Raw genomic sequence first — 10,769 nt, forward strand, 5'->3', positions numbered from 1 at the left:
AATCCGGTTCGACTGGTTGGTTTAATCCCACTTTCTAGAGGAAATAGAAGCTAATTTTTTTTTCCTTTGGTTAGAAAAATAGAAGCAACCACGCAACCCAGGAGGCCAGGAAACATGTTTCCATTATTCGTTTGTGCAAGCACTTTTATATGATTCCTAGCTAATGAAAAAGTCTAAATTCTAATAAGGGAAGAGGAACGAACCCACACGTCCTCACTCCCCAGTTGGCTACTACTCGCATCCAACCACTCACCTCGGATCGGACGGTGGTGATTAGTTGGGGATTGTGGAAATGTTCCAACGCACAGCTTTTTGTCAATTTATTATTATTATGATATTCTTGGGTATGCCCAGTCAATCATTACATATTATATTCTCCATTCATTTACTACTTATAGAAACTAAGTTAAAATTACTCCACTAACACTAAGAAATGATCATTTCCTTGATTTGTTAAGATTTAATCGAATGGAATCAAACCAAACCAAATCAAAATTATTAGTTTGATTTTAATTTTAATCATTAGTGGTCGTAGGAATTAGCTAGCGAGAAAGCCCAGGCCATGAAGATCTTATTTGCGTTGCATCGGTCCATCTACCCTCGTGTGAGGGAAAACTCTTGAGAAAGATCCCTAAGTGAAAAATCCATCGATCCTTGTGTTTGATCCGATTTGATTCTAATCTAGAGATTCATTTATTTCAAACTAATTAAAAATCCAATAAATTGAATATAAATAGAATAAATCGTAAAATTTAATAAATCATTAAATCGATTAAAATCAAACCAAATTTTTGTTGGACCAATCCAAACCATTACACCCCTTAAAACTCTTAGATTTCATGAATTTGGATTTCTAACATGTTTATATGGAGTTATTATGTATGATGACCATTCTTACCCAAAAAAAAATTGTATATGATGATCATTGTAGTTTAAATCTTCAAGGCATCTCAACAATTCTACCTCATAACCAAATAATCAAACCAAATCAATCGAACCAGATAGCTGAAACCAAACGGATAAACACCCTTAACATTATAGTATATAATATGGGAAAATTTGTGGGAAGGGTTTTCTATGGTCAGTTGCCATGACTTGACTGAAGAAGACCACGAAATAGACGTGGAAGAAGGTACTTACTTTCATTTGGATATTATTCGTTCACGGTTTCAGAGGCTACAACCCGTGGAAGATAATATTAGGTTTTGTAATACCCTAGATTAGTCCTCTCTCTCTCTCTAGATTAATTGTATTATAGAAGAATCCTCTCTCTCTCTCTCCTCTCTCACATGTTTCCGTTTCAATCTCAAGATTTGAAAGAGTAATCATTCATTCCCCGTTAAGCTTCAGCGTTAGCATTCTGGCATCATCTCTCTTTCCATAATCAAAATCCATTTATAACAATCCGAAAAGCTTCATAATCAATATCGAGTGATCGAGTAACCACCTAACGAACGCACGAACGAACCAACCAACCTTTTTTTTCTAATAATTTATAGGTAATTACAGAAGGAATCAAGCAACCAAGCGAAGCTCCGAGGGAGGGAGGGAGAGGGTCTCTGTTCGTCTGGTGAGTTCATTTAATTTCCTCTTGCTTTTGGGTCCGTGAAGCAGAATCAGAATCAGAGAAGTCTGGTTGGTTGGCACATTCACCAACGCACTTCCATCATTTCTAGGGTATCTACTTTCCCCTTTTTACCGCTTTTTAATTTAATTTCTTCTCTGTTGATTTCTTTTTCTTCTTCATTTATTGAGAAAGAAATTTCAGAGCTCTAATTATTGAATCACGGCTGTTTTGATTTCTAGGGTTTTTTTTTTTTTTTTTTTTTTTCTCTCGATTATTACACCGTCGGCCTTGGGATTGGAGAACACATGAACTTGGGTTGTTGAATGTGTGCACATTGATGAACTTCGTCGGTAGATATATGCTTTTGCTTTTGCGGAGATCATTTCGTTATGTTTGGTTTGGATCGGATCAGTGGAATCGGTGTTCCCATTGATGAGGGGAATGGTCGGATGAAGCGGCTGTGTGGGTTGTGCAAGAAATATGGATGCTAGATCGGAGGGTCTACCATTGAGGTGCGATAAGCTTCCAGCCCCAGTGCTTCCCAGGACCCGTCTCCAAGTCTGGTTCATTCGCATCTGTTCCAGCATTTTGCTATGGACCTGCCTTGTTCAGTTGGTTGCCGTCGGGGAACTCTGGCATCCACAGTTGTTGAATGGCTTGTCCAACCAGCTATCCAGGTTCACAAACTCACAAAGTAAAGAAGTACCTCCTCCAATTTCCGCTCCAATAATGTCCCGGCAACTTCAGCCTCCAAATGAAACCGCTTCGATTCCCCGACGGCTTCATGCTCCCACTGAGTCCGCCACATTGCGCCGGCATCTTCCACCTCCAAGTCAGTCCTTTCTCTGTAAGCTTATGAATTGTCTTTTTCGCCATGCTTTAAAAAAATCCATACTGCGTTATGAATTTATTTCTTGCAAATGTTGGAAATTCAAGTAGAGAAGGAATTGATTTCTTTCCTAACGGTGGGGATTTTGATTTTATGCATGGATATATATTTGGCGTTTCCTAATTTTGATATTTGAGGGTAGTAGTATAGTCTGAGGTGATTTTACTTCTGAAATGCATGTTTGGTTAAACCCATGACCAATTGACTGTTCCGCTTTTTGCATTAGTTGAATTGCTGAGCCAGATAACAATGAAATCAAGATAAAATAGTAAATTTGTCTACTGCAGTAGAACATAAACTTGGGTTTCTTACCTTCATGGTTCAAACGTTATTAACTTAGTGAGTAGTGCTCATTGGTGGGTTGGAGGATTGATTGACTCCAACACCATTGCATTTTATAACTTCGCACCCTTTTCATCTATGAAAATGCTCCCCTCACCGCTCCTCTTCCAAAACGTGAGACCTTTTAGAAAATAATAAATGTTTCTTATTCTTTATTGTAGCCAGCCTTCAACTCTCCTCTGCGATATCTCTAAGCAGTTGGATTAATGTCCCAGTGATATAAAAGAGTTGGGGTGCAATCAGCCTGTGCCAAAGTGTTGACTTGTCAGCACCAAAGGCTAATTACTGAGCTTTCGAGTTCCTTTTTTGCCTGAATAAATTTATTTCAAGGGAAGGAAGTATACATGTATTGTACTGATACAACTGACTATTAAGATACATGATACCGCATTATTGGATATGCCCATACATGTGCTGATGTAAGTAACTCTTAAGATAGATACTACATTATTGGATATTCCCTTTCATGAAAATGTTCTCTATTGTCACCATCCATAGCCAGTTCAACCGCTTAACACTTGCTTGATGTTGCTATCCGGTGGAAGGAGATGTTTCTAGTTCAGGCCAGGAATCAGGCTTGTATGATCAGATGTGAGTATCTCCATTGTATTACAACATCCTGGGTCAGCCATTTAATAACTAATTCCAAGCCACCTTCCCCTACCAACTGTGCCCAAGTCTTCTACTCTCTTTAATTCTTAAAGTGTTACCCTGTACTCCTGTCAATGGTTTGGCTCAATTATAAGCCTTTTAGGATAAAATCCCCATAGGGGAGATTTCGTTGAAGTGGATTAGAGAGAAGCATAAAATGGTAAAGATGCAATTACCATCAAATAAGAACTTACAAAATTTAAAATCTAAACAAATGGTGACTGTTTGGAAGTCTTGGTTACAGTTTTAAGTTAATACCGAAAAGTTCTATGGGATCCAAGGGAGCTGGGACCCAAATCAATGTTGCAAATATTTTTGTTTATATCTCAAATCATGATCTCATTCATCAGAGAGATCATGGATGGATTGGTAATAAAATTTGAGGAGGGATTTAACCTTCTTTCACATGCAAACCGATTTGAGATAATTGCGTTGCTGGTGTTTGCAAGGGTAGATCTCTTAACTTTATAAACATTGATCATATCTTCTTACCAGCTGTTGTGGAAGGATATTTTTCTGCTGTTGTCTGTTTCTGGGTGAATCACTAACATGGTGATATGCTTATCTATTTGATGGACCAAGTCTATGGCTATCTATCTATGGGGTATGATTTCCTCTGGAGGTTCGTCTTGTGGGTTGGCTTATCCATTCTTCGAGATTTATGGCCTATGTCCATCTAATTGATTGTCTAAATCAGTGGGCTGTACCCCTCCCATTCCCCCCAACCCCCAACCCCCAACCCCCAACCCAATTGAAAAAAAGAATTCCAATTTTTCAACTCTTTTTGGGTGAGGGATTTCTGGTTAGCGAAGCAACATCTTTTTGACTTTGAGCGCATTTCGGGCATGTTGTATGGAAAGGGGGGGGGGTTGGTTCCATTCATGTGGTATATTGCTCCAAACCACAGACTCACTTGGTTGGCATAGCGACGAACTTTTGTCCATTTTTTGTTATAAGCAGCATAACAATGTCAACCTATTCACTGACAGTGAAAATCTTAGTCAATTAGTTGTTTTGTATTGCCAGTGAAGTTGTCGATAACCATTATTATAAAATGGATATTCCATGTGTAGTTCTATTAATTAGTTTTTTAATGAAACGATCCTATTGGCATGCCCAAGGCACCGGAAATTCTTCTGGATGGGGAATAAAAGGCTATTGTGAACTTCTTTGCTTCTTTAATTAAAAAATAAAAAATAAAAAATAAAAAAATAAAATAAAATAAAACAAAAAATCACTTTGCCTCTTAGACAGTAATTAATTCTTTAACAATGCATATTGCAGGAATCTATAGAAGCAATGGTTATCTTAAGGTGTCTTGCAACGGGGGTCTGAATCAAATGCGTGCTGCGGTTTGTATTCATCAATTTTCTTCTTGGCTTTGGCCCTCCACATCCATGTGTTCTGTTATTAATTATTATTTATCATTTCAGATCTGTGACATGGTGACAGTTGCAAGGCTTTTGAACCTCACGTTGGTTGTTCCAGAGCTTGACAAGACTTCTTTTTGGGCAGACCCCAGGTATTCAATTTGCCTGCAACGTCTGTAATTGAACATCCATATGGTGCAGCTATTGATTAAAAAATTTGGGAAACTATTAACATCTATTATTTTCACTGGCAGCAATTTTAATGACATATTTAGCGTGGCACACTTCATTAGTTCCTTGAGAGATGAAGTCAGAATCATCAAGAGGCTGCCAAAGAGGCTCAGTAGGATTGCTGCATATAAACCTTTAGTGATGCCACCAGTGAGCTGGTCAAGTGAAAAATATTACTTGGAGCAGGTTTGCAGCTTTTCTTACTTTTTTTTTTTTTTGCAGTGGGGGTTAGATAACTTTCTGTACTTTCTCATTTATCCATGGGAAATGATTGCTCCTGCTTTTGGGACCTGCCTAGATCTCTGTGATTGTGCTGTGTGAAAAGTATTTTCATTGATTTCTCTCCTTTGCTTTCTCATTTCTGAAAGGTTTTATAATAAAATTGGTTTAGGGAGTGGAAACGGTACTTTTTGTCCTTCTCCAAAATTTGATAAATTTTATCAATTTGATGTAGGCAAACCTGGGTAGCCAATCATAAATTCAAGCTGGCTTTTTTTTGGAAAATTTAAGGTTTTAAGAAGGGTAGGAATTTTAGGTGACATTTATTGGAATGGTTGTCTGATATATTGGTTAGGGCCAAAGACATTTAAATCACAACAAACACCTGTATGAAATAATAAGAAAGAAAAAAAAGGAGAGAAATATATGTTTCAATAGAGAATTCACTATGGACCTCTGAATCTATAAAGAGGGATGGGATTCCCTAGTGACAACTGAAAACTCAAAATTTGGGAATTCATTATGACAATAAGATTTAGAGAATTGTTGGTGGCAGTTTCTATCATCTACACAAATAGGAATAGATGGGAAATTCCCTTGATAAGACCACATGTTAAATTTAGGCACTGTTTGATAACGTTTTCGCTGTTTCTGCGTCTAGAAACAGCAGAAATGGATTTTCACGTTTCTAGAAAAAAAAACGGATTTTTTAGTGTTTGATAAACCTGTTTCTCGAAACGTTTTTTGCAGACATAATGCCACTAAAAGACCCAATAATATCATCGGATGCCCAAAAGGGAGAGATAGTTCGGTTGCCTCTTTTTAAGTTTAAATAGTTGAGAGATTTATTAGGCACAACAGCCTTTTTTTTTTTTTTTCTCTCATTCATTTCTAGAACGACGAAACAAGTCAGACTTGTTTCGTCAAAGTTGTTTCTAGAATTGTAAATAGGCATAAATTTTAATTTATGTTTCTAGAAACTGGTGAAACAAAACAACTTTATCAAACGCTTTTTAGGGTGTTTCTCCGTTTCTGAGAACAAGAAAACATAGAAACGGTAAAAGCGGAACGTTGTCAAGCGGTGCCTTAGTGTTCTAGCTTAACCATATGACCCATGTTTGGAGGTTTCCCTTGTTTTCAAACATAATCAATGTTTCAAACAATTTATAGGACATTATTCTTTTACATTTGCATTATTGGAACTTTTTAAAATAAGTTATATGGCTGTTGGATTTCCTTACAATATATTTGTTGTTTTGTTTTGTTTTTGTTTTTTGTTTTTGGTTTTTTGTTTTTTGTTTTTTGGTTTTTGGTTTTGTTTTAAGTTACATGGAAGTATTGGATTAGATTGAAAATTAAGACATTTTATGAGGTCATGACATGGATTACATGTCACAAAGTTTGGGTGCCAACATTCAGTTCCATGCGACAGAAATTGCATTGGTATTGGAATGTTACCAGCACAGTAGGTGCTTGGAAACCAATCCCATTAGCCTACTTAAAGGAATGTGAATGTAACATATATATTATTATAGAGGATGAGAGAACCAGAGTACAACCTTCGTCAATAGGGTTCTATGTTGGACCACGGGAATTCAAGGATTGGCAGGACCCATCATGTTGGTGCTTGGAAACCAATCCCATTAGCCTACTTAAAGGAATGTGAATTTAAGATATATTATATTATAGAGGATGAGAGAACCATACAACCTTGGTCAAGAGGGTTCTATGTTGGACCACGGGAATATAAGGATTGGCAGGACCTGTCATGATCAGAGTTAGTTTCTGCTTGGGCCAGCTGGTTTGAACTAACTTTAGTTAAGAATCTCAAGGTTGGTTTGGTTGATCCTGATGGGCCCAGGTCAGGATTTCTGTTTACTAATCCTTGTGTTGAGCTTCTAATAATGATGTCCTGAAGCAAATTGATGTTGTCATATATTGATAACTTGTGTGAGTGGCATAATGGAAATAGGTGTCGCAGCCTGAAAGGATTCCAGCTATGTCAAAGCTAGCCCCTTTTCAATCTAATTAAATATTGAAAAATATAAGAAATATAAAGAAACTGGCTATTACGAAGTATAAGCAATGCTTGGGTCAGGTTGGCTTTGTCATAATGAATTTTACATTTTTTTATTGTTGTTTTTGGGGATGCTTACAACTTCCCCCAAGCCTACTACTCCTCGAGGTGAAAGTGGGATTTGATCCCAGGACATGGCAATAACAAGTCAATGCCTTTTTCCAGCTGGCACCTTCGATTTCAGTTATTTGACTTGATGAGTTATGACTGATCAAGTTTGTGTGATGAATCTGCCTGATTTAGTTGGGTTGAGTAGGCTAAATTCTGTATTGTTTGGTTTTGAGTTTTAGACTATTGCTTCCTGTAGTTCGGTATGAACTGTAGCATGGTGCTCCATTTTAATCGATGATTTCTCATCAATCCTGCAGATCCTGCCACTATTCAGCAAGTATAAAGTGATTCACTTTAATAAAACAGATACACGTTTGGCAAACAATGGACTCCCTGTCAACCTTCAGAAGATTAGGTGCCGTGTCAATTTTCAAGCATTGAAATTCACTCCTCAGATCGAGGCGTTGGGGCACAAGTTGATTCAAATTATTCAAGAGAGGGGAACTTTTGTGGCTTTGCATCTGAGATATGAGATGGACATGTTGGCATTCTCAGGTTGTACTCAAGGCTGCACTGACGAAGAAGCAGAGGAGCTGAAGAGGATGAGGTTTGTTACTGACTTATTTCTTCTGTAGGGATTCTCAACTTTGGATTGAGTGATATTAGTTGTCCCATCAAGAAAAGCTTCTATGTAGGACCATATCAAATGGTGGTTCCCTGTCAGGCTGTCATACATATGGCAGTAAGGACAGTTTTCAGTGTTCATCTATGCAAGTCTTTTCTTCTTTTTGTACTTTTATTCTCTAAAGAATGCCTTTAGGAGTGACTTGCTTTGGGATATCAAAGGTCTGGCAGCATTGGCATTTCCCTTGTTTAGCACAATCATTGAGTTCTAACATAGAGCATTTTTTGGAGGAATGCGTCGCATAATTTCTTAAACAAGCTATTCCAGTTCATCAAATCAGGCTTGAAAATTTACTTTCATGTGTATATTGTTAAAGGGTTGGAATTCTGTCTTTCTATTAGTTCTGTGGATAGAAATACAGTTTTTCTTTACCAGTACTGATTGAAAAGTTGAAACGTGGTTAAAGTCCTTGTTTTTGTTGTGAATCATTCAGATATGCATACCCTTGGTGGAGAGAGAAAGAGATAGTATCTTCAGAGAGGAGATCCCAAGGTTTGTGCCCTCTTACACCAGAGGAGGCGGCTTTAGTTTTGCAGGCATTAGGCATCCCGAAGGAGACACAGATTTATATCGCTTCTGGTGAGATATATGGCAGCAGACGGAGGCTTGCTGCACTTAGAGCTGTTTTTCCACGGATTGTGAGTTTATTACCACCGTTAATATTTTTAGGCTTTTTTAGTTGTGTTCTGCACCAATTCATGCACTAGGAAAGTTTTGCTGACTGCTTGATAATTCAGTTTCCTTTGGGTGAAAAGTATGAGTGTGATGCTCAGTTAGTGCATGAGGATTCATCCTCTCCACACGCTTGGGGTGCTTGAGGCACACATGCAAGTATGAGGCCACCATTTGATCAGTGCTTCTTTACCTTTTCCTTTTTTGGATGAACTGAGGATCCTATCTGTAAAATCTAATGCTCCATTTTAACCTCTAATTTTTTGGGAGAGTGGGGAGGGGGAAGGGATATGGAGGACAACGAGAAGAATGCCATTTTTAAAGTGGAAAGATAAAAAAACGCATCTGGCCTATCAGTCCTTGGTGAGAGAGATTAAATTGTTGGTCTCGACCTACCTGTGTGCATTTGAAAATAGTTTTTTCCTCATCCACTCTGAAATTTATTGTTGTAATAGAAATCAACTGCTTGCATTATGCGCAAACTAAAGAAATAATATATTTCCAACTTTTGATTTGGAGCATTGGTGATTTCAGGTGAAAAAGGAGATGCTGCTTGATCCAAAGGATCTGCAACAATTCCAAAACCACTCATCTCAAATGGCAGCCCTGGATTTTATGGTTTCAGTTGCCAGCGACTTATTCATCCCTACTTATGATGGAAACATGGCGAAACTTGTTGAAGGTCACCGCAGGTTATTAATGTTCAACAAACTTGGTTTCTTATTCATATGTTCAGCTCATGTTTAAGGTTATAGCTGCTGTTATAGTGCATGATTTTGTGGCTAACTGGCTTGCCACAGACAGGTATGCACGACACAAATCTGGGCTGCACAAGGTGTTCCTGAGTGTGTTGACACTTCAGTGCAATGCCATGTGCAGTTGAGATATTTAGCTGTGATTCCTTCGGCATAAACACACTGGCAAGCTCATGGATACTTCATAATTCGTCTTTAGCTTTTGCTGCTGGGAACATGGAAAAAAATGTAGTCAGAAGGTCAACAGTGATTAGAGACGACCGTTGTTGGTTTCTTATACCCAAAGACCATTGTAAATCTTATGCTTTCTTGGCCAGTAGGGCTGCTACAGTTGGAGATTATTTGTTTTTCTGCTACATGGATATGTAAAATAATCTATCCCCCTGGTGGAGTATGCAAGATTGAATTGTGGAACTGTCTCTTGTGCAGGTATCTTGGGTTTAAGAAGAGTATCCTGCTGGATCGAAAAAAGCTTGTTGAGCTGGTTGATTTGCACCAGAATGGGACAGTTTCATGGGATGAGTTTGCAATTTCTGTTCAGTTGGCACATGAGAAAAGGATGGGACAGCCTGCTCATCGGCGAGTTATTTTGGACAAGCCCAAGGAGGAAGATTATTTCTATGCTAATCCACAAGAGTGTCTTTGCGACGGTACAGATTGTTTTGGCTTGCTAATTCCTGGTAACTCGAGTGTTATCCAATGAAGATGCAAGTAAATCTGAGGCCCGGTGCGTTCGGAGGTTGTAAATTCTATGATTTCTATCCAGCGAAGTGCAAGATGGGAGCCAGGAAATCCTGTTTATGACTTGCCCAACCATGTAAGTATGCGAGGAAAAGAAAGCTAATGTTTCTTTGATTCCACAAGTCTTGGTCTCTTAATTCTTTTGTTAATACGCCGATTGTTACTTTTCTCGTTTATTTACACTGTTCAATGTATTAGTTTTGATATAATTAATTCCACAAGTCTTGGTCTCTTAATTCTTTTGTTAATATGCCGATTGTTACTTTTCTCGTTTATTTACACTGTTCAATGTATTTGTTTTGATATAATTAATCTGAAATGAATTTGGAGAAACAGATTCCAGATGTTATTGGCATTATCCTGTTTTGCAATAGAGAATGCATTTGGCAAGGGCTACTAAGAATTGCTTCCTTGTGTAGCTTAACTGGGGATTCCTGAATATAAGAATTGAAGAACTTGCCCTCCCCTCTTCCCCCCCACCCCACCACCCCCCCACCCCCCCCCAAAAAAAAAAAATAT

The 10,769-nt window shown here is 38.1% G+C and overlaps 1 protein-coding gene across 1 annotated transcript; it reads left to right on the forward strand.

Annotated features, from left to right (window-relative positions):
* The first annotated feature begins 1,091 nt into the window (after positions 1 to 1,091).
* LOC122068752 (rhamnogalacturonan I rhamnosyltransferase 1-like) lies at positions 1,092 to 10,486 on the forward strand. The gene is made up of 9 exons (XM_042632633.1): positions 1,092 to 1,677; positions 1,807 to 2,399; positions 4,734 to 4,801; positions 4,883 to 4,971; positions 5,074 to 5,236; positions 7,715 to 8,004; positions 8,516 to 8,720; positions 9,289 to 9,446; positions 9,939 to 10,486. The coding sequence occupies exons 2-9, from the start codon at positions 2,048 to 2,050 to the stop codon at positions 10,210 to 10,212; spliced, it is 1,599 nt and encodes a 532-aa protein (XP_042488567.1). The 5' UTR covers positions 1,092 to 1,677; positions 1,807 to 2,047; the 3' UTR covers positions 10,213 to 10,486.
* Positions 10,487 to 10,769: the final 283 nt, after the last annotated feature.

Source organism: Macadamia integrifolia, unplaced genomic scaffold, assembly GCF_013358625.1.
Source record: "Macadamia integrifolia cultivar HAES 741 unplaced genomic scaffold, SCU_Mint_v3 scaffold456, whole genome shotgun sequence".
Taxonomy (NCBI): domain Eukaryota; kingdom Viridiplantae; phylum Streptophyta; class Magnoliopsida; order Proteales; family Proteaceae; genus Macadamia; species Macadamia integrifolia.

Bases quoted from the DNA above. Each gene is read 5' to 3' on its own strand.
- LOC122068752 (XM_042632633.1), top strand. From the start codon at position 2,048: ATGGATGCTAGATCGGAGGGTCTACCATTGAGGTGCGATAAGCTTCCA. The intron at 4,972-5,073 runs GTATTCAATTTG...TTTCACTGGCAG, and splicing joins TCTTTTTGGGCAGACCCCAG to CAATTTTAATGACATATTTA. The intron at 8,721-9,288 runs GTGAGTTTATTA...TGGTGATTTCAG, and splicing joins GAGCTGTTTTTCCACGGATT to GTGAAAAAGGAGATGCTGCT.